A 26,692-nucleotide genomic window follows, 5' to 3' on the forward strand; every position below is an offset into this window, starting at 1 on the left:
CATGACCTTCCTCCAAGCCCAACATTTGCTGCCCTTGGAAGGTCTCAGCTAAATGCTGCTACTATGGAAAGCCAAGGTGAGGAAACCTGAAACCCCTTCCCAGAGGCCATGTTGCCTCATCTCCTTCTTCTGTTCCAGATGCCAGTCAAAACGGGAAGAGGGTAGCTGCACTGGGGACAGGGAGAGCAGCAAACTGGGGGTTCTCTTCAGCCTCGTGGGCCTTCTGTGGAAGGTGGCAGAGGCTCAGGGTTGCTCACAGATTGTTTGGGAAGCAGGTTATGTGCTCAATCAAGTGCGATTGGCCTGTGTGGCCAGCTGTCCCGTGGATCTTGCTCTGTTGGAATCGGTGGGGGAATTGCTCTGTGCAACCCAAACTTCTCTTGCCCTCTCCTCTATAGAAGAAGATGGTGGGGTTTGGGGGGAGGCGTTCTGCTGTGCTCATCTGATGTATTTGCTGGCTCAAATGAGGGAACTCAAGGTCTGGTCTAGCTGTGGAGGCCAGGAGCCTCAAGAACATGGCTCTGTGTTTTCCAAAGGAAGAGCAAAGCCTACATTCTGGACTAAGGGCCATATTGGCTCTCTTGCCTGACTAAAAACTGTTGGAAACAAACTTTGGCCACCGAGATCTTGGACTAATCCAGCATGGCAATCCTTGCCTTCTTATGTGCACCAGAGGATGTCCTGGCGCTGGATGGCCATGGGAGGATCCTCATGTGGATATAGCCAGTGCCAGTCATCTGGCCACATCAGAAGGATGCAGGAGACTGGTACCCACCCTGCTGGGGCCAGATATGTTCTGCAGGCCGCACATTTGACACCCCTGCAGCTTTTGTGGCTGAGTGGCCATACCCTGTGAAGATGTTGACATTCTGGCAAACAAAATGGGGTATGTGTGTGTCGAGGTGAGAGGTGCACGTTGTCCTTGGCCAGACTCACCTGGGTGCAGGCTGTGCCTCTGCAGTTCAGCAGCTAAATACTTTGGGTGCTCTCTGATTCCGTGGGTGGCTGCTGGCCCCATGGCCTTCCCAGCAGCAGTTCCCTCCTTGTGGCCTCCTATGTCCAGGCAGCCTCTCATAAGAACATAAGAGAAGCCATGTTGGATCAGGGCAATGGCCCATCCAGTCCAACACTCTGTGTCACATAAGAACATAAGAGAAGCCATGTTGGATCAGGCCAATGGCCCATCCAGTCCAACACTCTGTGTCACATAAGAACATAAGAGAAGCCATGTTGGATCAGGCCAATGGCCCATCCAGTCCAACATTCTGTGTCACATAAGAACATAAGAGAAGTCATGTTGGATCAGGCCAATGGCCCATCCAGTCCAACACTCTGTGTCACATAAGAACATAAGAGAAGCCATGTTGGATCAGGCCAGTGGCCCATCCAGTCCAACACTCTGTGTCACACAGTGGCCAAAACCCCCAGGTGCCATTAGAAGGTCCATCAGTGGGGCCAGGACACTGGAAGCCCTCCCACTTTGCCACCCCCATAAGCACCAAGAATACAGAGCATAACTGCTCCAGACATAAGAATAGAAGAGAAGCCATGTTGGATCAGGCCAGTGGCCCATCCAGTCCAACACTCTGTGTCACACAGTTGCCAAAAAACCCAGGTGCCATTAGGAGGTCCATAAGTGGGGCCAGGACACTAGAAGCCCTCCCACTGTTGCCCTCTTCTGTCAGCTCACAAGTTGGGTGAGAGCTCCTTGTGCAGAAGGCCAGTTTGGCAAAAGAAAGTGGACAAGAAGTGGCTGTGGTGGAACAGGAGAGTTCTTGCTGGTTGCTTTGGTGTGTTTTATGGATGACGAGCATTTGAAGTTCTGGTAAGACAGAGTTGGAAACAGGCAAATATTGGTCAGGCCTGTCTGTTCTTCACCTTGCCATCAAAGCGTCTGTGCAGAAGCGATGTCACCTTCCTCGCTCCACCCAGTGTGGTAAGGGTGGGGGTGCTTTACCAGGAAAAGCTGGTGCCCTGTGCATTTAACTCCAAATGCTGTCTTTAATTAGAACTCCACTTCTGAATTTTGTGGCAGAGAAAAGGTGCTGGTATGAATGCAGAACTCCTTAGGATTTCTGAGTTGTTGTTTTTAAACAACATTGCCCCCACAATTGTCCCACTTGGGACAACAGTTTGCTGAATCTCCCTGCCTTAAATCTGCTTACAGGCATAAGCTCAGCTGTAAAAAATGTTGCTCAGTTCCAGTTGCTGAGTCCTTGGAAACTCAGGCAGCTGAAAGGCAGATCTGTGAGAACAAGAAACTCACCTGGCTCTCTCGTAGATTATTTGTGTGGGAAACCTAATTTCATACCCTTTCCAGAAACATATGTAATATATGTTTAGGAGTAAAAAGGTGAAAGTAAATACAGTAGAAGACATTTTAGGGGGTTGGACTAGATGACTTTGTAGGTACCTTCTATTCTACTACACGTGATCTTAGCCAAAAGGCCAAGAAGCGATGTTCCTTCTATTCTGTTCTGTTCTAACAGAGTTAGGATGAACTTGGCAACTGGGAAACTGGGCTAAAACAATAAAATGAATTTTAACAAGGATAAATGTAAAGTTCTGTATTTAGGTAGGAAAAATCAAATGCATAACTGTAGGATGGTCTATGCCATAACTGTAGAATGTCCATCCCGCGGGACAGAACTGGCCTGTCCAGGGCTTTAATCAGGCTCATAGGTCTCCGTTCTCTTCCCTTCCCCCATCCTGTCCCTACCATTTGAAGCTCCAAGGCTTACAAAGCTCCCTGCTCTTTCAGTTCCCTGCCCTGTCTGCCTTGTCTTTGTAGGCTGCAGCACAGACATATCTTCAAGGAAAACATGGAACAGATTTCCAATCAAAGCTGCAGGGAAAATGTGGAGCGGATTTTCCATTAAGGTCTCTGTGCCCAGATAGATAGGGCCCAGGGACCTTGATGGGAGATCCAGTCTGTGTTTTCCTTGCAGCTTTATGTTTCCTTGCTGTGTGTTTCAAGTTCCTGTATAGCCAGCTGAAGCTCAGGCTTCCTGGAGTTGTGTCCTTGCAAATAAAGGTTGATGCTTTGAGCCAGCTTGTCTCTGTTCAGTGGACCTGACCTAATGAGTACTTTAACCTGGGAACTCACAGCCGGGGTGGGGTGGGGAGGGACTAGAGAGCCATTGCCAATCTGAGTAGACCGGTGGGCGGGGGGGAGGAGAAGCTTGCAGTTCCATTTTATTGTTTTCCCAGACTCAGAGCATTTTATATTTTTAGTTTCTGCTGGAGGGGGGGTGGCAAAGTGGGAGGGCTTTGTCCCAGCTCCACTGATGGACCTCCTGATGGCACCTGGGGGTTTTGGCCACTGTGGGACACTTTAGAGTGTCGGATCCTTTTGTTTTTTCTTGATGTTTTATTTTATTTTATTTTGCTTTTTTATGTTTTATTTTTGCATTGCCAAATCCTACTATTCCCCTACCTTTCCATTCTAGACAAAGTATTGCAAGAGTTTTAAGCATGTGTGTATTTAAGTTAAAAAATAATATTCGTAATTGTGTTTGTCTGTGTCTTCTATGTCTCTGATATAGTTTATATCTCTGCTACCTCATATTACATTTTATGACACACATTTGTCATTTGTGTCAGATCTGGCCATCCTAACAAATGAGTTCAATATCCCTAGTCTATGCCAATAAAGGTTTTAATTGACTGATTGAATTATAGGATGCGGGAGACTTGTCCCAGCAATAGTATGTGCAGAAAAGATCTAGGGGTCTTAGTGGACCTTACACTGAACATGAGTCAGCAGTGTGATGCGGTAGCTAAAAAGGCCAATGCGATTTTGGGCTGTACCAACAGAAGTATAGTGTCCAGATCACATGAAGTTATTTTATTGCTTTACTCTGCTCTGGTTAGACCTCACCTAGAGTATTGTGTTCAGTTTGGGGCACAACAATTTAAGAAGGATAGACAAGCTGGAATGTGTCCAGAGGAGGGCAACAAAGATGGTGAGGGGTCTGGAGACCAAGTCCTATGAGGAAAAGTTGAAGGAGCAGGGTATGTTTAGCCTGGAGAAGAGACAAATGAGAAGTGATATGATTGCCATCTTCAAGTACTTGAAGGGTTGTCATATAGAGGATGGTGTGGAATTGTTTTCTGTTGCCCCAGAAGGTTGGACCAGAACTAACAGGTTGAATTTAAATCAAAAGAGTTTCTGGCTAAACAATAAGAACTCCCTGACAGTTATAGCAGTTCCTCAGTGGAACAGGCTTCCTCAGGAGCTGGTGGTTAGATGGCCATCTGACAGCAATACTGATTCTGTGAATTAGGCATCTCATGGGAGGGAGGATGGGAAGAGTTGCATCAGTACTTAGATCTCATGGCCCTTTTTTAAATGTGCATGGAAATGCTGTTTGCCACTTTGGGGTCAGTCAGCAATTCTTCCCCAGGCCAGTTTGGCCAATGATCCTGAAGGTTTTTTTGCCATCTTCTGAGCATGGAGCAGGATCACTGGCAATACTCCCTCTAAGCAGAGTCTTGTGAACAAAAATTCTACTTTGTGAGCTACTGGCATTAAAGTTGTGAGCTCCTGCATAAATTAGTTTGCTCTGGGACCATTTTTCCTGAGCTAAGACAAAAAATGTATGAACTGGAGGCTAAAGAACTGCGAGCTAGCTCACACTAGCTCAGCTTAGAGGAAACAGTGGTCACTGGGTATGTGTGGAGGGAAGTGTTTGTGAATTCCCTGCGTTCTTCAGGGGGTTGGACTTGGATGATCCTGGAGGTACCTCCCTGTTCTATGGTTCTAAGGTGTCCTTTTAAAATGTAATCTCAGTCTTGCAAAATAGTGCTTTAGCTGCATAGCATAGAGAAATGCAGGGGGGGGAAGCCTTTTGGAACTGCAGAAATATGAATAGGCATGTCTCTTGGGTGCCTGGTGATATTTCCTTTTCTGGAAACAGGAGGCTTAATGTCACAATTGGCAAATACTTTTAAAGTCTAACAGAGCCCTTGAAAATATGCTCTTTGCTATTTTTAATATCTTCCCCATCTCTTTTCTTCCTCCAGCAAGCAGCCTTTAGTTTGATAGATTTGTGTGTTATTTTGCAGGCATGTTTTCAGAAGGAGCAAATACTTGCCAGCTCTTCTGGTGTGGGATGTCATGAAATGGTTAGGATTCTGAAGACTGAAACCTTTTAACCACCTAAGTGAAAAGTAGTAGTTTGGGGTGGTGGGGAGAGGCCTTTTGACTAGGTGTTCATTAAGGTCCATGACTGTAAAAATGCTGTAGATTTTCCTTCTGCTGCAAAGCCTGAAATCTCAGCGTGCAGAAACTCAGAATTAGGTGCTGTTTCCAAACTCCGCTGATCAACTGGCCCTCAGTCCCAATGCGAGTAACTTGAGGGAGCTCTGCTTGATGTTTGGACATCAGCCGAAGTCAAGAGGAATGGCTGGTGCTGATGGTGTATATTGTTGGAGCCCCCATTCAGCTTTTCTTTTTTGTATGGTTTTGGTGCAGAATGAAACTGGTGAGGAGCTGACTCCCTGTAGAGAAGCAACGTGCAGCTGTTTGTTTCTTGAAAATTAGGTTTAATCCAGGAGGCAAGAGGAGATCTTCAGTCCTGGGGGAGGAAATGTTCAATCCAATCCAAATACCTTTATTGGCATAGAGGGAGGAAATGTTGCTGCCTGTCTGTATTCCAGTGGGGGGACGTGCTTTAGTAGTCACAAAAGAGTTGGCTCATTCTCTTGAAGGTGTTTCCAGGGTTAATAATAATAATAATTTTTAATTTATATCCCGCCCTCCCTGGCAAAGCAGGATATACCAACAGGACTGGATCAAAGCGGTTCAGTAGACATGTTGTATTTTCAAGTTGTTTGAAGGAGGGCGGACTGACCTCACCACATTATTCCTCTGTGGGCTTCTGCATAAGGTCTTAAGCAGGACTTTTTTTGTAGCCAGAACTCCTTTGCATATTAGGCCACACACCACTGATGTAACCGATCCTCCAAGAGCTTACAGGGCTCTTACTACAGGGATGCGTGGCCTAATATGCAAAGGAGTTCCTGCTACAAAAAAATCCCTGGTCTTAAGTGTGTGTGTGTGTGTGTTTGGGCTGTTTCAGAAGTGCTCTGCCCTTCCTATTCTCTTCCATTTTGGGCATTACTAGAAAAAAAAACGTTATCGCTGATTCTCCCATCCAGCAGATTGTGAAAGAAAAAGGGAGCAACAAAAGGGGTTCCAAATGAGCTGTGGATCTCCTGCCACCAAGACTGTAAAGTCTCTAGTACTAGGTCCTTGGAATTATATGTATGCACAATTTCTTCTCAGTGTGGGAGGAGATTAAATGTCAAGAGGAAAGATGTTTAGCAGTTGATGGTGAAAACTTGCAATTCAATTCTCTCCTTATGAGCAAAGCTTATAAATCAGTCGTATCAGTCAGTCACAAAATAAATTAGGGAGTGCTGGAGCTGACAGCTGTGAGGATTCTTGAGAAATATACAGAATGTGGTTCCAAATGGGGCTTTTCCTATGTAAAACTTCTTAATCATCTACTGTAATGTAATAATGTTGTAAATGCAAATAAGAGCCTGTTGGACATCTGTGTAAATAAGAACCTGCTGTCAACTGGACTCACAAGACAAATAGGCTGACAATTGGGGGAGGAAAGAGCTGGGGGGAGCCTAGGTTGCCTGAATGCTGCTGGAGAGAATTACTGAGAAAGGGCATTGCAGAGAGACAGGAGAGTTGGAGGGAGTCAAGAGAAATGGGCTTCCACAAATCCCCCATTGTATAATTTTCCAAATTTGTATTCTACCATTTTCCCCATTGAGGCTTTCAATACAAATGCATGAAAGCAACAGACAGCTAAACACCATTTTGTTCATGATCGCATTTGATTAGTTTTTCTATCTACTGGTGGTTTTAAATTACTGATTTTAAACTCACGGTATTTATGTAATATATATTTTATTGTATTTTATTATTTACGTTAGGTTTAGGTGGGTCGCAGTGTTTTAAAAAAGGTAAAGGTAGTCCCCTGTGCAAGCACCAGTCATTTTCGACTCTGGGGTGACATTGCTTTCACGTTTTCACGGCAGACTTTTTATGGAGTGGTTTGCCATTACCTTCCCCAGTCATCTACACTTTCCCCCCAGCATGCTGGGTACTCATTTTACCGACCTTGGAAGGAAGGAAGGCTGAGTCAACCTTGAGCCAGCTACCTGAACGCAGCTTACACCGGGATCGAACTCAGGTCATGAGCAGAGCTTAGGACTCCAGGAATGCAGCTTTACTACTCTGCACCACGGGGCTCTTACCGGGTCACAGTGTTAGTCTGAAACAATAGAACAAAGTTTGAGTCCAATGGCACCTTTAAGACTAACAAAGTTTAATTCAGATAAGCAGGCATGACACTTCTGCCACAGACAAGCTGTATTTGCTTGTCAAGCGCCGATATTTCTTAATAACCAGTCCTTTGTTTTAAATCAAAAGTAGGTTTATTGTTAGAAACTCAGGCGCTGTACCAAGGACACAAGCCCTGGGAGTAATGATGTACAAACAGTTACACAGTTGCTATATAGGATATCATTAAAGGTTACCATACAGATGCATACTTGAGTCACGGGTTCAGAAGTTACTACACAGCTATCTATTTTATTACTAAGGAATTTTAGACTATTGGAAACATCAAACATTCTCACACTACCCTGGGAAGAGATAAGGGTTGTCTGTGTGAAACTATGGGAGAGGCGACTTGAAGGTAACATCAGCCAGGCTGTAGTATAAACATCCTAAGGCCAGATGGATTTATTACTTGCCCACTAGCAGTAAATAGGGTGGGGGGGGGAGAAGTGGAGAGCTGGTGACCTGCTCTCTGTCTAAACAAATGCAGTACAGAAATGAGTGCGCTTGACATACTGCCATCTCTAAGCCCTCCTTCTGGGCTTTGAAAGATATTTAGCATAGAATTGTTTAATCAACGTTGGGGCTCTCACATTTGAACTAATCACCCATTCATTGTGAGCTGTTGAAAAATGCTTCCATCTAATCAGAAAATACAATACACCCCACTTCAGCTTAGCATCTAAGATTTCTTTTACTTCATGGTGATTCTGATCTCCCATTGGGATAGGTTCTGGAGCTTTGGGTCTGGGGTGCCAGGGCGTCGCTCCAGAATCTCTCCAAAGGAGGCTGCAATGAAAGATTGGGTGTATCTTATTAAACAGTTTTGGTAATTCGAGTTCTGCAGTCACTTTATTGATCACACGTTTTATATGGAACGGTCCCAAATACGTGTATGCCAGTTTTTTAGAGGTTTGTGGTAGTGGCAAGTTTTTGGTGGACAGAAATAGTGTTTCTCCTACTTTAAAAGCAGGAGAATGATGCTTGTAATGTTTTTTTTAAGTCTCTTTATCCGACTCCAGATTTTCTTGGATGTTGTTCCAAACTTTCCCCAACTTTCCCCACCATTGTTCAAAAGTTGATGGAGTTTCAGGTATTGGTCCTCCCGGCGACTGTGAAAAGGGTTTTCCTTCGTAGCCATTCACTACCAGAAAGGGGGAGGATTTAGTGGAGCTATGTATGCTGCTGTTATAGCCATACTCTGCAAAAGTGAGCAACTCCACCCAATTCGACTGTTGATAGTTCCCAAAGCATCTTAAATATTGCCCCAGCAACGCGTTTACTCTCTCCGTCTGTCCGTCAATGTGAGGGTGATATGCGGAGCTCAATCCCTTGCTCGATCCCGGTTAATTTACAGAACTCTCGCCAGAAGTTGGCAATGAACTGTACTCCTCTGTCACTAATTAATTTATCCGGAAAAGAGTGTAATTTCACCACGTGCTGGAAGAATAGTTGGGCTAGTTTTTTAGCCGTGGATATCTGTGAACCAGGGGATGAAGTGCGCTTGCTTAGAAAAGGTGTCTACTACCACAAGGATTTCGGTTTTTCCCTGGGAAGGAGGGAGTTCTACGATAAAATCCAACGATACCACTAACCAAGGTCTGGCTGCTGTCTCCAGTGGTTGTAATAAGCCTGGTGGTTTTCCCCCTCGCCTTTTAGTCATTAAACAAATTGGGCAAGAGGCTACATAGTCAGATATGTCTCTTTTCATAAATGGCCACCAAAATTGCCTATTCACTAGGTGCAGGGTCTTGACATATCCAAAATGCCCAGCTAGTTTGTTGTCATGACAGGACTGTAGCACTTCTTTCCGGAGGCTCTCTGGTACGTAAAGTTTATTCTCCTTGTACCAGAAGCCCCCCTCCCCCTTTTTTACCCCCTCAGGTATTGCATCTCCTTTCTTTTCCACTTCTTTAATCAGTCTCTCCCCACCCCCTGTGAGCGGGTGGTCACATCTCCCCCCAAGTGGCTGGGGGAGATTAACAAATCAATCACTTCCTCTCTTTGGCTGTTGTGCTGGGGGAGGCGAGATAGCGCGTCCGCTAAGAAATTCTTAGACCCCAGGATGTGTTTCAGTTTGAAATCGAATTTGGTGAAGAATCCCACCCACCAGATCTGCTTCTCAGTTAGTTTTCTATGCCCTATTAGGGCTTCCAAGTTTTTGTGGTCTGTCCATATCTCGAACAAGACCCTCTCTCCTTCTAACCAAGATTTCCACATCTTTAATACGAACGTTACAGTGAACTCTTCTTTATCCCACACCTACCAGTTCCTTTGATCTTGGGAGAATATTTTGGAGATGTAAGCACAGGGTTTTAGGGAACCCCCCTTATCTGGTTGCATTAGAATTGCCTCCACGGTGGCATCGCTGGCATCGCATTGGACCACAAAGGGTTTTAACTCATTAGGGTGAATCAGAATGGGTTCACTGGTGAACAGTCTCTTTAATTTGGTGAATGCCTCTTGACAGCTTTCCATCCAACTCAGTTTTGCTCCTGGCCTCTTGGCCTCGGGACCTCTCCCTTTTGTTGTAAGGAGGTCCATCAAGGGGAGCATGGTGTGGGCGAACCCTTGTATAAAACTACGGTAAAAATTTGCAAACCCAATACAGGATTGGAGTTGTCTGTGTGTCCTTGGGGGTTCCCAATCTAGCACTGATTGTATTTTGGCTGGGTCCATCGCCAAACTCCTCCCCGACACTCGGTAGCCCAGGTAATCAAGTTCCGTCTTATGGAACTCACACTTGGATAGTTTTGCATACAGTTGATTTTCATAGAGGGTTGCCAAAACTTCCCTCACCAATTTCACATTTGAGGGGAGGTCTTTTGGATAAATAATTATATCATCCAAGTACACCACTACCCCTCCGTACAAGTACTTTCGCAGCACTTTGTTTATAAAGTTCATGAAGACTCCGGGGGCCCTTTGCAACCTGAATGGCATGACTAAGAACTCAAATTGTCCCATTTCGTGTTAAACGCCATTTCCATTCGTCTCCCTCTTTTATGCACACCTGGAAATAAGCGTCTCTCAGATCCAGTTTGGTAAAAATCTTTCCCTCCAACATTGTGCTTAATAGGTCCTTTATGAGGGGTATGGGATTTGATGTTGAAATTGCGTTGATCCCCCTAAAATCCATGCATAGCCTAAGCCCCCGGTCCTTTTTCTTCCTAAAAAGAACTGGGGCGGCATGGGGAGCAGTGGCCGGCCTTATGAACCCACGTTTTAGGTTTTTGTCTAAAAACTTGCGGAGCTCTGCTTTTTCGGCCCACCACATGAAGTATAGTTTGGCTCTGGGGAGGCTCTGCCCCGGAATCAGTTCTATGGCACAGTCAGTATCCCGAATGGGGGGGAGGGGGAAGCTCGTTAGCTTCTTCACTAAACACTTGTTTTAAGTCTCTGTACTCTCTTGGGATCGATCTCATTTTTTCTATTGTGAGGCATAGTTTTTCGTTCAAGGGGGGAGGTTCGGGGCCCCACACCTTGTTCCATTTGTGAGGTTCACACCCTCCATCTCTAAAGTCTATGATTTGGTCCCCCCACTTTATGTTGGGTTCATGTTTAGCCAACCATCCCACTCTCAGGACAATGTCAAATGACGATGAGGGGGCCATGACAAAGATCTCCGTGTCCCAGTGATCTTCTATCCCTACTGGCACCCCTTGGGTTTGTTCCATGCAGGGTTCCCGCTTCATCTGTTCGTTCCACCCCTTTACTTTAGCTGCGTTGGCCTGAAACTCTGCCGTGTACTCTCTTACCGCCTTGGATCCCTGCTGTAGGTCTCTCAGGGTTGTCAGCGCTCGGGTCTCTTGTAGGAGATTTTCATACTGCGTTAGCAGTGCTCGTAGGAACGCTGCTACTGTGTCTAGTTCAGGGCTCTGAGTTTCGTACAGATTCATGTACCATCTCTTGGTAGCCCCTTTTAGTTTTGAGCCTAAGTAATCCACTCAGCTAAACTCATTGGGGAAGGTGTGCCCCCAATAGAACATGAAGCTGCTAGCTTGTATCGGAAAGTATCCCACCTCCTCAGAGTCCCCGTTGCGGCCTCTGCCATAATCTCTCAACGGCGGCTGAGGTTGATGCGGTTGTGGCGGAGGGGGTTGACATGGTTGCCCCACTCTCGGCGCTGGTGGTTGCAGTGCCCGGTCTAGCTGCCTCTCATTTCTTGGGTTATGAATGCGTTGTTTGCTTGCATTTCTTCTCTGAGACCTCTGGCCATCTCTGCTATCTCCAACCTCATCGTTTGGAGGAAGTCCCGTGGGTCGGGATTTTGTTCTTCCTCCTCCTCGTCTGGGATTGGATCGGGGCCTCACTCTTCTCGACCATCCCCTCCACTCACCTCAGAGATGCCCGGGTCGCTGTCGTCCCCCATCTGTTTGACTGGGTAGGGGATCTTCTCTCTCTGGGTTGGAAGATCTATCCCCTTTCCTTTGGCCTGAATGGGAGTCTTCTCTATTACCCAGATTTCCTTGCCAAACTCTCCCCAGTTCTCTGTCCAAACTGCTCTCTGATAATGCTGAGTTCAGACTGTGTTCAGTCATGGCTGAAATATAACTCTGTCAGCCCTAAATCCTTTTTCTTTCAAGGCCTGTTCTCAGATGGTCTCAATACATGCCTCTTCTCAGTTAATTAAGACAGGAATCTGACTGAATCTCTTCTCTTTTTTGGTCAGCTGATGCTGACCAATCAGATTGCCTGGAGCAGCCTGTCACTCAAGGTTCTTTGGCTCTATGAAGAATTAAGGACCCAAAATGCTTAGGAATGTTAGTTCCTCAATATAACACTGGTCTGTAAGTCATATCTAGTGTGGCCTTATCACTTATCTTAACTGTTGTGGACAACTGTTTCTGCTATTGTATCCTTGGGGACTGTTGGAACCTGTTGAACTATCCCTCGGAGATGACCTCCAGAACCTCTCATCATTGACCTCTCATCATTCATCCTGGAGGCCGTGGCTTCCTTTATGGAGTCAATGCATCTCATGTTAGGTCTTTTTAATAAATACCCAGTAGCATGATCAGGCTCATTTTGGGAGTTGTTGCATTTCTGTCCCCCCTCCCCTCCTTGCAAATGGAGTGCCTGTAATGCATATGCAGCTGGCTTGGTGTTTGTTTTCTGTGCAAGAATCTTTCCTGAAGGCCTAAAAATAGACTCTGGGATAGCTAATGTTTGTTTTCAGTAGATCAGACCTCCTGTCCTTGGCATCGAGTGCAAAGAAAGAATCCTGTGAATTAAAGGTATATTGAGGGGCATTATAGACCCTATGAGAAATGCGCAGCTGCCTCCAAAAGTGAAGTTCTCCAAGTTCTCTGGTTCTCCACCCCTTTGGAGCGCTCAGTGCAATTTACTGCCTCACATCCCCAGCTGTCGCGAACCCGACTAAAAAGCCCAATCCAAGCCTGGCAAAGGTGACGCTCCTTTCTAAAGGCACCGAAATCCCTGTCCAAAGGGTGCGTGTGTGCTCTTTTCACCCCTCTTAAACTGAGGCTGGCTCAGCCACTCCCTTCCAGGAGAATTCTGTGAACTCTGATTGGTTGGCATTCCCTTGGACTTGCATGAGGCCTAAATCCAAAAAATTGGTTCAGAGCCCTGGAGGAAAGACATGACTTTAAGGATGATAACCACAGCCGCTTTGACCAACTTGTTGAAAAAATAAGCTAATAAAAGTTAGTGCTCATGACAGCTCCCACCAGAACTTTGCAACAGCTGTGCTTGCTTTTAAGTCTTTGAGGAGTCTAAGCTGGTTATACCATGAATGAGAGTAAGTAAATACCTCCAGAAAATCTGATTGTCTCACCTGAAGCTGGGCGTGGGGGAAACTATTGTGTGGTTTTTTCAGAGGCGCCGCAATCTCTGTTAAGAAACGAGAAGACAAATTCCTTTCAAAGTCTGTGAGCAAATACTGGTTCTTGCGCGTCTTGTCCCAAGAAAGAAGAAGGTGACCTTTTCAAGCAGGCATTTGTTTTGAAAACTGCCTGTTGGTTGGTATGAGTCAGAGCTCATGTGATGCTGAAAGTGGGCTTTTAAAAGTAAACATGTACAAGGAGTGAAGATTTTTTTGTCTCTTGTAAGAGGAAAGAGAGGAGATGAAGCCTGTATGGCAATGTGGAATGTGGTGATCTCAAGACACTCCTTTAACACAGTCAAACAAAACCCCTTTCAACTGGCAGCAGTATCCTGTGTATGGCTCTGCGACGTCATAGTTATGATTAGCCTTTGCAGTTGGTCTGAGCAGCAGAACCAAGTTTGAGTCCAGGGGCACCTTGAAGACCATCAGCGTTTTATTCTGGGCAAGTTTCTATGTGCAGACTGGTTTGGGCAATTAAAGTGGCAGAGCAGCCAAGGCGGTTGACTGGCATTCAAGGAAGTCCTTTTGGCAACTCAGTTGCTTGTTTAGTCAGAAGTGGTTGTAAGTGGTGGTGGGCGCCAAGCTCTTCATGTATCAGACTGTTTGTAAAGCCCAGGTCTTTTTGATTGGTGTGTTGTTCTCTTTTGTAGAAGCTATGAAGGAGGAACCAGCGGAGCTCCTTGAGGAATTGCTTGAAAGGGCAAAAGCTGGGGAGTCCAAAGCGCAAGCAGAGGTAACTTGATCACTCTTTAACGCCTAGAAAATATTACCTGTTAAGGTTCTGAAGTATTGTGCTGTCTCTTTACAAGGAATGCTGTGCTGGTTTGTTTTCATTGCAAAAGTTGCCACACCCAAATGTTGCTCTGTTAAACAAATATAAATGCATAGTGTTGTCCTCTACTGCCTCTTATGGTATACTAAATAACTACTCATTATGGTAAGAAGAAGAAGAAGATATTGGATTTATATCCCGCCCTCCACTCCGAAGAGTCTCAGAGCGGCTCACAATCTCCTTTACCTTCCTCCCCAACAACAGCAACCCTGTGAGCTGGGTGGGGCTGGAGAGGCTCTCACAGCAGCTGCTCTTTCAAGGCCAGAGTTGCAGAGCGGCTCACAATCGCTTTTCCCTTCCTCCCCACAACAGACACCCTGTGAGGTGGGTGGGGCTGGAGAGGGCTCTCACAGCAGCTGCCCTTTCAAGGACAACCTCTGCCAGAGCTATGGCTGACCCAAGGCCATGCTAGCAGGTGCAAGTGGAGGAGTGGGGAATCAAAACCGGTCCTCCCAAATAAGAGTCCGCACACTTAACCACTACACCAAACTGGCTCTCCTGGTAAGAAACTGGTAAGAAATGGGCTAAATGTATGAACTTCCTGTTTAGATCAAGATGTGTATTCAGGTCCTCCCTCTGCTAAGGGAGGGAGATTATTTTGAACCCACCAAGGCTGTTGGGCAGTTGTGGAGGAGTGATGGCTGGATGGGGCTTTGGAGCTTTGAGTGCAGGAGGCTCCAAGTTCTGTTCTGGGCCTCTCCAATATACAGGACTTGGGTAGTGAGTGTTAGGAACTACAGATGGGCAGGAACTAGGGAAATGGAGGTTCACTGTGAATTGTGTGGGTCTCATGAACCATAAACCTTCCCATTTACTGAACCAGTTTGTGATGTGGTAGAACATGCCTTCCCCTCATGGGCTAGAGACACCAAACACGCAGTGAGTCTTCAGATGACTTTCCTCTACTTGCCCTCCAAGGTGTGGTGAGGATTGGCAGGTGCCCCCAAGAAAGTGGGGGAAATTACAGTCACAGGTTCAGGAGTGTGTTGAACGGAACAACCCTCCCCCCCCCACACACACAAACTAGAAGCATCAAATCCGGAGAGGTCCTCCCTAAAATTCCCCTCTATGTGCCCTCCAAGTCTGGTGAGGATTGGCTGTGGGGGTGAGTACTGCCCGCCTCCTCATTGTAGACATTGTCACTGCAGATGGGCAGTCCTTCTCCTTGGGCCTGGGAGGCAGTTGTCCACCTGCCTCCTCCAGTGACTGGGTTTTGGAGGGTGGCCTGCTCCAGTCCCCCTTGGCCCAGGAGGCAGTTACCCAGTTGTGAAGATGGATTCTGGGGATGGCCGACCCTTCCCTCTCGCCTGGGAGGTGATCACCTGCCTGCATCCCCCTGGTGACTGGGGCTTGGGAGGTGGCCAGCTACACTCCCCCTTGGGCCCAGGAGGCGGTCACCCACCTGTCTTCTTATTGGAGACATGGATTCTGGGAGTGGCCACCCTTTCCCTCTGGCTCAGTAGGTGATCACCTGCCCACCTTCCCCCAGTGAAAAAACAAACCAAAACACTGAAATATCTTACTACAAGTGTAAATTAATTGACCAGTTCCAATGTAACACAATTCATGAAGGATCACAATTTGTTTAAAACACTCACATAGAAAATCAGTATGCAATTCCTGTGTTGATTTCACAGCCAAAAATTAATTCTTCATAGAAATCATGCAACATTGGGCGCATCAAGATCTTGGAAGACTAAGCAGGGATTCTTCCTCAGGGTCACCTTATAATGTTCTTATCAGTATGTCATGTGCAAAAAGCTATTCTTCATCCATTTCCTAGGCATGTAGGGGTGGCCCACCACACTCCCCCCTCATGCCCAGGAGGTGGGTGGATCACAACGGCACAAACTCCCACTGCAGGGGAGGCTCTGTGTGTGTTGGGGGGAGTCCTCACCCCAGGCACCCACTGGCTGAGCCCATCTGCCTGACTGTAGCAGAGGGGCTCAGAGGCACCAGCCCCACTGTTTTCACACCAAGGGATGACTTTGTTTCCTTTCCTCTCTGAATCTTGCTTCTCTGCCCAACTGCCTGCTACCAAGTAAAAAAAAAACCTGTGTGAGCTGGAGGTAGAGATACATTCTGCTCCCATAGAACACAACGAGAGCTCTCTTGTGGTCAGCCAGAGCTACCTGTCAAACTTTGGGGTGTCACTGTAGATGTTTCCAGGCAGGGCTTTTTTTGTAGGAGAAGCCCAGCAAGAACTCATGTGCGTATTAGGCCACACCCCCTGACACCAAGCTAGCTGCAACTGTGTTCCTGCTCAAAAAAAGCCCTGTTTCCAGGGTTTCCAAGTCCACCTCACCCCCCCGTCCCCGACAATTAATCTGTTGGCTCCAGTGTGTCTGGCTCATGAACCATGGCTCAGGAACCTACATTAAAAATGGAGTGCGTGGTTCGTCGGAGACTCACAAACCGGCCATGTTCTGTGGGGTGAGGTTCATGCCCATCCCCATGAGGAACTCTCCTTCTCTGCCCAGGACCAGTCAGTGGTCAGAATCTGTCTTGGGCAGCTTCTTATTTCCCTTTGGGAGGAAAGGCTGTTTGGTGTCTTGTCACCCTTCAGTAGTTCTTGTTTTCATTCAGACATCCATCCACATTGGCATGCAGTGCAGTCACTTCAGCTTTGTGGGAGCAAAGATGCGAGCGGCTGAAATGAATCTGGTTATGTTTTGTAGGTGGGAAAGTACTACCTGAAGCTCGCAGAAAACCGAGATGAAGAGCTGAACAACTGCAAAGCAGTCGAGTGGCTGCTCCGTGCCTCCAAACAAGGGCGGAGGGGAGCCAGCAAACTGCTGAAGCAATGCTTGGCAGAGCGAAGAGGTGCGGCTCCCTTCTGGTCCTTCACAGGATCTCTTTATGCTGAGTTACCATTGGGGGTGGGCAAGCAGGTGAGAGGGCTGAGTGGCTGCTGACTCCCAAGAGAAATTGGGACAGGTTGCTTGCCATTTTGTCCTGCCCAGGAGGGAACATGCACAGCTGTCAGCTCCCAAAGGAAGGAAAACTGTTCTCGAAGGCCGTAGTCCTAAGGACCCTTTCCTGGGAGACAGAAATGTCCCCCAGCCCCTGAGAGCTGAGTATTGGGGAAGAGGGAAGAGCTGAGTAGGGGAGGTTAAGCTAGTGAGGTTCTGAGAGTGGAGAGAGGGTGAGTCAGAAGTCTGAGGCAGTACGGTGGCCTTTTCCTGTGAGGCTACGGTGGAGCAGGGGGGCGTGGCCTGCAGTTGTTGGCTGTAAACCCGCCTGAGGAGGGCTTTTGTGTGAGGCATGTGCTGTGTAAGACCTGACTGTCCACAACTCCTGGTTTAGTGTTAATATTGATGTCAGTCTGTGTTTCTTCCTCAGTAAATTTTGTTCCTGTTGAAAAGCAAACCACCTAGTGCTTGTCAGTTTACCTCGGTTATCAATTTACTTTCAGGACCAGATTCTATGCGCTTTAATATTCCTTGTTAAATTCCTGCTGGGAAAATTGTGATGGAGGAAATGCATGTGACGGAGGGAAAATCCTTGGGGGGATGGTGTCTAGCCCTCAGGAAATCTATCACTGATCCGGTGAACAAGATGGAACTTACCTCTGAGTAGACCTGCTCCGTAGATATGACTGTGGGCAGTTCAGGGCCAGAAGCGTCCCTTGCTAGTATCCCCAAATATAAGGGATTTTTATGGACATATAGGAATGTCAGATGAGTAGGCCAGTGAGAAAGTGGTCAGCCCCCAAAACAGCCTTTAAAAAATGACACGGGAGTATTCATTTGTGTGTCATTGGTGGGCAGTAATGCTCAAAAAGTGTAGCATGCGTATTCATAGTGGAATTGCCAGTGGAGATGTTTGATTCTGCTCAAAGGCTATAGATTTCATGTGGAATAAATTGATTATCTGTGTGAACCTTTAATTGCTTCCTGTTGTTTGCCTCATCTTTGTTTTTGCAAGACCTGCTTCTGTGCTGCTTCATAAAATTGGGAAGGTGTTAGTTGTTGTGCTCAGGACAGTCTGTTGGTGGTCAGGAAGGATGTCTTCTGTCAACAGCAGATTCAGGTGGGTCAGCTTGTTTGTCTCAAGCAATAGAACAGAGTTGGGCGTCCAGTGGTGCACGAAAGCTTATACCCAGGATTTAACTGCTGATCTTAAGAGTGCCACTGGACTCAAACTTTGTCAACAGGAGAGTCACAAAAAAGGTCTGGCTGGTGTCACTTAATAGAAGGGGACTTCAGAGACAGCTTGGTCACTGGAGAAGTTTTTATTGGCATTTTCTCTTCCTTTGAAATACATGATAAACAATGCTCCCTTTTCCACCCCCACTCCCCAAGTGGGATAATTGCACCTGGTGCTTTTTTCTTTTATTAAGGCATCACTTCAGAGAATGAGCAAGAAGTGAAGAAATTAGCATCCGAGACTGATTTGGAAAGAGTGGTGAGAAAAGCTGGCTCAGTCATGTACTGGAAACTAAATCCAGAGAAGAAAAAGCAGTTGGCTGTTTCAGAGCTATTAGAAAACGTTGACCAAGTTGATGGCGAAGGTTGGTATCCAGATTAACTGATCATGAATATAAGTTATTCTTTGAAAGGGATGCAATTTAACCTTAGATATATGAGAATACTAGTTTTTTCTTAGTTTTCATAAGGAAATACTGTTGCAATAGTAGTCAAGGTTGTTTCATAGGTGCACAAGAGCGTCTCTGCTCCACTGAGTGGCTGGAAGGGCGCTAAACTTTAGCCAGGCACTTGGGGAGTGTGGAAGCCTCAAAAACAGGCTCATTCGGAGTCAGACTATTGGCCTGTTACTGTCTACTCCCTGCAGAAGCAACCACTCTCCTAAGTCTCATGCAGAGGTCTCACCTCCAGTTGTTAGCTGAATGGCTGTAACTGGTGGTACCCAGGGATCCCATGAGCACACACAGAACACAAGAGAAGGGCCTGGTTAATTACCTTTAAAAAAATGAAATCTCCACCCACAACAATTTTAGGGCTTACACTGGTGACATTTGGTGGTGATTGCAGGGCTGAGGCATCTCCTGGAGTCCTTCAGATTCAAACACACTTAATGGCTGGGGCAAACCATGACTCCCCTTGGCAGGTGACACAGAAACACACGGACCAGTTCCTGGGTTTTCTGGTGGAAAAGCAGCTGGGTGTGGAGGAGTAGAAAAGGTGGGGCAGAGGAAATGCTGGGCTAGCTTTTCTGTTTCACCCCCTGCAGCACTTAGCCTTCCAAGGGCTCTGCGCACATTTGCAATGGCATAAGGCGAGCTGGAGCTGGTGCGGGGGAGGGGTCATGGGAATCGTGTTTTCCCTAACAGAAAAATAAGTTGTAGTTTTGATACACACATTCACCATATTTTAGTGTGTAGATGACATTCTATGGTAAAAAGGATGCATTTCTTATTTGCTTTACTTTACTTTGATTTTACATCTTTACAGACAGCCTACATATCGAGTACTTCTTGTTTCAAATCCTCTTAGAATAACTCCTAAGTGTTAGGTTATTCTACAGTGGTGTTGCCCAAGGGTGACATCAATTGGGCTGCAGTCTTGCCTTTATGGAGTATGTACAGTTTTTGGGAGTGGAACAAGGTTGTTAGTTGAAGTTTCACCGTTTGATTCATAGCTGGAAGACACATTTCAGTGAATGTGGTGCAAGAGAAAGGCACCCATTTTGCTTCTAATGTCTTACTTTAACAGGAAATCAAAAAGAAGCTAATTTCCCCTTGAGGACAAATACTGTTTTGGCACATCAAGACTGTAACTGATCTCTTGCTTCTTTTATTATCTCTCAAAGGCATCCATCCATCTGTGATAAGCTTTTTGTAAACTTACTTTTTAGTCAATGGACCACTGAACCAATTAATTAGTATAGAGCTCTTGGACTGGTTGCCAGTGGTGCTCTGGATCCTTCCTGGACCAGTGATTTCCAGCTCCTCTGGAGGGGCAGGTGATGCTTGATGCCCTATAAATAACTGGCTTCCTCTCCTCTTTGTTTCCCACTTGCTGACCAAACTTGTATATTTGAGAGCAGGTGGTGAGAAGCAGCCTGGCCCAGTTCCCAAATCCGTTCAGAAGCAAAGACGAATGCTGGAGCGGCTGGTGAGCAGTGAATGTAAGGCGCCTTTCTTAGACTGCTTTTAAAATTACTGGCTGGTGGGAGAGATGAGCTCAGGCTTTTGGCATAAATGGCAGTCTTTAAGGTGGTGATCCTAAAGATGCTTTCTGGAATGTAAACCATTGAATAATGTGGGACTGGCTTCTGCGTAGGCCTGCTTAGGGCTGATCCGAGTGTTACTTTTCCTTAAAATCCCTATTATATATACACACACAGGGACTCCTATTACACAGGGAGATATCACAACTTGTCCAGCGTTTTCTAAAATCTGGACAGGATCTGTGCAGTCTTAAGCTCCTCCAGTGTTGTTGACTGGGCATGCTGATGGAGGTGGAGCAAAGATGCTTGCCCCCTGTTCCCCACCCCCACTGAAATGGCCGCTCTGACTCAGGCTAAGGGGCCACTAGGAGCCTGTTCGCCCTCATCCAGCCTGGTACTGATTCCAGCAGCAGTTCGGAACATCAGCAGCCTCCCAGTTGGGTGGAAGAGAAAGATAGAGCTGGGTATCATCTTCATATTGGTGACACCACAGCCCAGGCCTCCTGAGGACCTCTCCCAGTGGCGTCATATAGATATTAAATAGCATGGGGGTTAAGGTGGAACCCCACAGCACCCCACAGGTGAACAGCCATGGGGCGGAGCAGGAATCCCCCAATACTACCTTCTGAGACTGACCCCCCCCCCATAAGATTTGAACCACCATAACATGGTGCCCCTTGGTCCCAGTGCTGAGTTGGGGCCTAGTAGGAGACTATAGTCAGTAGTACTGAAGGCTGCTGAGAGATCCAAGAAGTTCAGTATTCTCCCTGTTCCAAATCTTGGCCTGAAGTCAGGCTGAAATGGGCCCAGGAGAGCAGTCTCTTCCAAGAGGCTGTAGCTCACTCTAGCACCTTGCCCAAGAATGGAAGATTGGAGATTGGCCAGAAATTGTCCCACAGAGGGGTTTTTCAAAGCGGGTCTAATTACAGGCAGTACACCCCCCCCCCCCCCCCAAGGAAGCCTTTTTCATTCCCTTCATTCCCCTCTGGTAGCTTTTATCGTCCAAGAAGGGCAAAGGTCGAGCATGCAAGTGGTGGGTCTCATTTGTCCACCAGCTGAAAAGAATCCATAGAAAGCAGATGTCAGTGGTGTGCCTCCATGCTGGCGTGTAACCCAGAGGGGGACGTGGCTGTTTTGTGGGGTGTGTTCTGAGGTCCCCACCTCTCCAGAACTGCCTACAGGGACAGAGCTCCACTCGGCTTAGCGTGTTTGGGGAGGGGCGGGGAGCGGAGCGGAGCATAATCCCCTGTTTTCTCCCTCCTGCTTTGTGGGAAAGTAATTAGTGTTACTTCTGAAAATCAGGATGGAGCTGCACAGACAGCACCTGCTGCTGAAGGGGCTTCTGAGTGGCAGGAGCTGCCTGCATGGGCAGATTCCTCCATTAGCTACACAGAAGTCAACAGTGACAGACAGAAATCCCATCTGATGTAGCCACAAAGGAGCTGTGTTCCATCAGCTTCTCTCCTCCAGGGCGGAGGGGGCGTGTGTGTGTGTACCCATGCACCTGCAGGAGGGGTACTGGAGATCACGGTTCCTCCAAAACTTGAAGCTGGTCCTGCTGACAGCTGAGATTGCCCTCATCATTCAGTAGTCCACATTTGCTCATTTTCTTTGCAAAACAATACCAGCCGTTACTTGGGAAGCACCAAGATGTGCCCACCTCGTTCCTTGCCTTTGCTGCAGAATTCTGCTTGTTTGTTTTGACACCCTCCAGCAAATAGTTTCGTGGCCTTGGATGACTTTGTGGAAATAACCAAGAAGTACGCCAAAGGCATCATCCCCACCAGGCTCCTGGAGCAGGACGAGGAGGATGATGAGCTGGCAGGCAAGAGTCCCGAGGAGCTTCCACTCCGGCTCAGGGTGAGTTCCAGCGGCTGCCTCCTGCCCCCACTGCTGCTCCCTCAGCCCTGCCCTTCTGGGCAGGAGGTGGCAAAGGGACCTGAGGAATCCTGCCTGTTCAAATTGTGACCAATCCTTTTGCCTGTTAGTAGATCTCAGACTGCTTCTGCCCCCTGGAGTTCAGTCCTCCCCTCCCTTCAGCACAGGATGCCCGTCTGTTTTTTGTGCCATTGAAATTCTGAAGGTCATTCTTCTCGCTTCCTCCAAATTACAAAAAAAATGGTCTGGGTGCCGTGATAGAGGGAGAGCGTGTTGTTGTGCTGCTTGCCGTTGAAGACCACCTCTAACTTACTGCCACGTTGAATTCATGGTCACTTATTTAGGAACAAAAAGAGTAGAAGAAAGTAATATGAGGAATATCCTTGCTTGACAAACATTGGGCCAGAGCATGTTATAATACATGCCTGTTCCTGGTTCTGCTTGCCAGGAAGTACGTTTCTTTACTTCATTTCTAAGAAATGGCCTCATCCATTCACTGGACTGATATTGCAGCTGCTGTGGTGGACACACATGATGGCTGATCTGTGAGATTCTTTGCTCTTAATGCAGGAGAGCACCAGTCAAGGAGCCTCCAACCCTGGTGCCATAAAGGTGCCCAGAATGGGACATCAGCTGGTTGAGTGTCCATACCAGCCCTTGACTATGCATTGCTTATTCAGGGCTCAGTTGGATGGGTCCAGATCAGGGGTGGCCAAACTTGCTTAACATAAGAGCCGCATAGAATACATGTCAGATGTTTGAGAGCCACAAGACAGAAAGGGAAGGAAGGAAGGAAAATAGATGGGGGAGGTGGAAAGAAAGTAACTTTAAATGCATTCTCCAAGCTGCTATCTGGCTTGGCTTGGAGAGGTGATTCAAAGAGAGAAATGCCTTCTCCAAGCCAGCCAATGGGGTCGTGGGGGCTTCAAGAGCCACACAATATGTGTGAAAGAGCCACATCTGTCTCCCAAGTCACAGTTTGGCCGCCCTGGTCCAGATTATTGAGAGGCACTTGAAATTGTGTTTTTGTTAGTAGCGGTTTCATGAGGGGGGAGTGCAAAACCAGAAATTGTTTATTTGAGCCTTCCCTGTAGATTGATGTCCTGTTTGATCTGAAAGAACAAAGCATCCTGGTTTGGTCACGGCAAGTGCTGGTGTGAAATGGCCTCCAAAGCCTGTAGGTTCTGCTGTTGCCATTAGTCCATTAATTAAGAGAAACAGCCACTTAGTGTTCTCCTCAAGAGCAGATTTTGGTTTGATTTACTCCCACGGTCTGTCCTGATGTACTTTCCCTGTCCAGTTTCTGACTGTGCTGCGTTTCCTTCCATTCCAGGTGATCAAGTACCCCCTTCATGCCATTATGGAACTGAAGGAGCACCTCATAGAAATTGCCTCCAAAGCAGGGATGCACTGGCTGTCCACCATTGTCCCCACTCACCACATCAATGCCCTCATCTTCTTCTTCATCATCAGCAACCTGACAATTGACTTTTTTGCCTTTTTTATCCCATTAGTGATCTTCTATCTCTCCTTCATTTCCATGGTGATTTGCACCCTGAAAGTCTTTCAGGATAGTAAGGCATGGGAGAACTTCCGCACCCTCACGGACTTGCTGCTTCGTTTCGAGCCAAATCTAGATGTTGAGGAAGCAGAAGTGAACTTTGGCTGGAACCACTTGGAGCCGTACCTTCACTTCCTCCTGTCGGTCTTTTTTGTCATTTTTTCCTTCCCTATAGCAAGCAAGGACTGGATACCCTGCTCTGAGTTGGCAGTAATCTCGGTGTTCTTCATGGTGACGAGCTACTTGAGTTTAGCCACAAGTGCAGAATCTTACACCCGAAGAGCGCTGCTGACGGAGGTGGCTGCAGGTGGCCTCTCCTTGCTGCAGGTGGTGCCTGCAAATCTGGGCCCTCTCAAACTCCTGGGGAAAACCTTCTACAGCATCCCTGTTGGCCACTTCTTCGTGTTCAACATGAGCGTCCCCTGCCTTTTGTTTCTGTATTTGTTTTACCTGTTCTTTAGAATGGCAAAGCTGCGGAGCTTCAAAGGCACCTATTACTACTTGGTTCCTTACATGGTGTGTTTCATGTGGTGTGAACTCTCAGTGGTCATTTTGCAGCACTCGGCTGGCATAGGACTGATCCGTGCTTCTGTCGGTTACTTTTTGTTCCTTTTTGCGCTTCCTATCCTCCTGATAGGCATTGCGCTGATGTGTCTCATCCATTTTATAAAGTGGTTCATAACACTAGAACTTGTGAAGATCGTCGTGACCCTTGTGTTGTGTGCTGTTCCTTTGGTTTTCCGGTGGTGGACAAAGACCAGCTTCTCTGTGGCTGAGATGGTGAAATCCCTGACAAAGAGTTCAATTGTGAAACTCATTCTGGTGTGGATTACTGCCATAGTGTTGTTTTGTTGGTTTTATGTTTACCGTTCTGAAGGAATGAAAGTCTATAACTCTACCTTGACGTGGAATCAGTATGGGTTTTTGTGTGGTCCACGGGCTTGGAAGGAAACCAACATGGCTCGAACCCAGATGTTATGCAGTCATCTGGAGGGCCATAGAGTGACGTGGACTGGAAGGTTCAAATATGTTCGAATCACCGACATTGATAATAGTGCAGAATCAGCAATAAACATGCTTCCCTTTTTTATTGGAGATTGGATGAGGTGCTTGTATGGTGAAACGTACCCGGCGTGCACCCCTGAAAACATTACTGTCGAAGAGGAGGAGCTGTGTCGTCTGAAATACCTGACAAAACACAACTGCCACATGAAGCGGTTTGACCGTTACAAGTTTGAAATATCTGTGGGCATGCCTCTCAACAGCATGAATGGGAATAAGCTGAAAGAGGAGGACGATGCCACCAAAGACATTGTGCTGAAGGCAAGCAATGAGTTCAAGAAGGTGTTGCTGAACTTGAGGCAGGGAAGCGTCATTGAATTCAGCACGATTCTGGAAGGCCGTCTTGGAAGCAAGTGGCCGGTCTTCGAGCTGAAAGCCATCTCGTGCCTGAACTGCATGGCTGAACTTCTGCCTGCAGGGAGGCACGTGAAAGTGGAGCACGACTGGAGAAGCACTGTTCAGAAAGCACTCAAGTTTGCCTTCGATTTTTTCTTTTACCCATTTTTGTCAGTTGCCTATTGAGTTTGAGTGGTACTATTTGCATTGCCAAGACCAAAGATTTGGCTTTCAAAGCTGCTATAATGAAGTTCCAAAGGAATGCTGACAGTATTGTGTCCTGCACTCACTCACTGCAGTTTCAGCAAGTCACTGACATTATTTGCACATTAAAAGCATGAATGGTGTTTCCCACTAGTTGATATTAAAAGCACTTTATTCTGCAGGTGATGCACCTTTCTTCTCCTGTGTATTCCTGCCTGTGTAGCTTAAAGCCAACCGTGTAGATGACACCACAACTTTGTGTCAGTTTATGCTGTGGTTGTTAGGAAATATCAGCAATGCCATGTGGCATCTCCAAAAAAGGGTCCAGGCAAATAGGTGTGAAAAACCTCAGCTTGAGACCCTGGAGAGCCGCTGCCAGTCTGAGAAGACAATACTGACTTTGATGGACCGAGGGTCTGGTTCAGTATAAGGCAGCTTCATATGTTCAACATGGCTACACTAACCTGAGTTGGACGACAAGTTCGAGGAGGACAGGGTTCCATGAAGCCACTAGTTTATTTCCTTCATACAAAAAGTAACTGATTTTGTTAGTGTAGGTCAGGCTAAGGGAAGGCAACGCATAGGAATTTTGACTGGATGATGAAGAGAAATACCTGATTGTTGGTCTGTGCTTGTAAATACAAAGGTGGAATTAAAGTTTTTAAATCTGCAGTAAAAAAAAAGATTCTTAGTCTTGTTTGAATTCTACTCTCTTTCATGCAATAACTTTTTTTTTGCTATGAAGGCACAGCTGATATACGGTGACCCTGATGGGGTTTTCAAGGCAAGAGACATTCAGAGATGACTCCTCATTGCCTTCCTCGGCTTCCTCATTGCCTTAGAGGTCTCCCATCCCAAAAGTGACCAAAGTCCAACCCTGCTTAGTTTCTGATGAGATTGGACTAGCCTGGGCCATCCAAGGCAGGGCACTAACACCGCTAATTATTCTAGCTGTGTTCAATCCCACATAATTTGTGAAACATTTGAGGAGTATTTTGTGACAAACTAGGGACCAACAGTATTTGTGGGGGGAGGAAATTCCACGCACGCCCCCCTCCCGGTTTCTCCCTCCCCCCCCCCCCGGCCACTTTCTCTGCCTTCCAGTCCTTCTGCCCAAGCAGCGAGATGACAGAAGAGGCTTGAAGCAGGCAGTGGGCCCCGTGCCTCTTGCCACCACACACCCGCTGGTGGAAGTCAGGATGGATGGGAAAGCCTCTCTCAGCGCTGGTCGGCAGGCAGGCAGTGGCTGCTGGAATCTTTGAAGCTGAAAGGAAGCCTGGGCCAGGTGCTTGCTGCTCGCTCTCCCCTGCTGGCTGCTTGTCCTTCTGCTGCCTTCACCCTTCAGTGAAAGCAAGGAAGAGATCATTGGAAATCCCCTTTGCTTTAGAAATATTCCTGACCAAAAGGTAGGGAAATAATAACATTAGTTGAACAAGCTGAACTAACTCTTACAAGAATTGTCAGCAAAAGATAGAG

The 26,692-nt window shown here is 46.9% G+C and overlaps 1 protein-coding gene across 1 annotated transcript; it reads left to right on the forward strand.

Annotated features, from left to right (window-relative positions):
- WFS1 (wolframin ER transmembrane glycoprotein) lies at positions 1-25,397 on the forward strand. The gene is made up of 7 exons (XM_060246128.1): positions 1-76; positions 13,862-13,944; positions 16,722-16,866; positions 18,386-18,556; positions 20,053-20,133; positions 21,890-22,035; positions 23,387-25,397. The coding sequence occupies exons 1-7, from the start codon at positions 64-66 to the stop codon at positions 25,196-25,198; spliced, it is 2,451 nt and encodes an 816-aa protein (XP_060102111.1). The 5' UTR covers positions 1-63; the 3' UTR covers positions 25,199-25,397.
- The last annotated feature ends 1,295 nt before the right edge of the window (positions 25,398-26,692 follow it).

This window comes from Heteronotia binoei, chromosome 9 (genome assembly GCF_032191835.1).
Source record: "Heteronotia binoei isolate CCM8104 ecotype False Entrance Well chromosome 9, APGP_CSIRO_Hbin_v1, whole genome shotgun sequence".
Classification (NCBI taxonomy): Eukaryota; Metazoa; Chordata; class Lepidosauria; order Squamata; family Gekkonidae; genus Heteronotia; species Heteronotia binoei.

Coding starts and splice junctions, on each gene's coding strand:
- WFS1 (XM_060246128.1), top strand. Junction 13,945..16,721: donor AGTCCAAAGCGCAAGCAGAG/GTAACTTGATCA, acceptor TATGTTTTGTAG/GTGGGAAAGTACTACCTGAA. Junction 18,557..20,052: donor TGACCAAGTTGATGGCGAAG/GTTGGTATCCAG, acceptor ATTTGAGAGCAG/GTGGTGAGAAGCAGCCTGGC.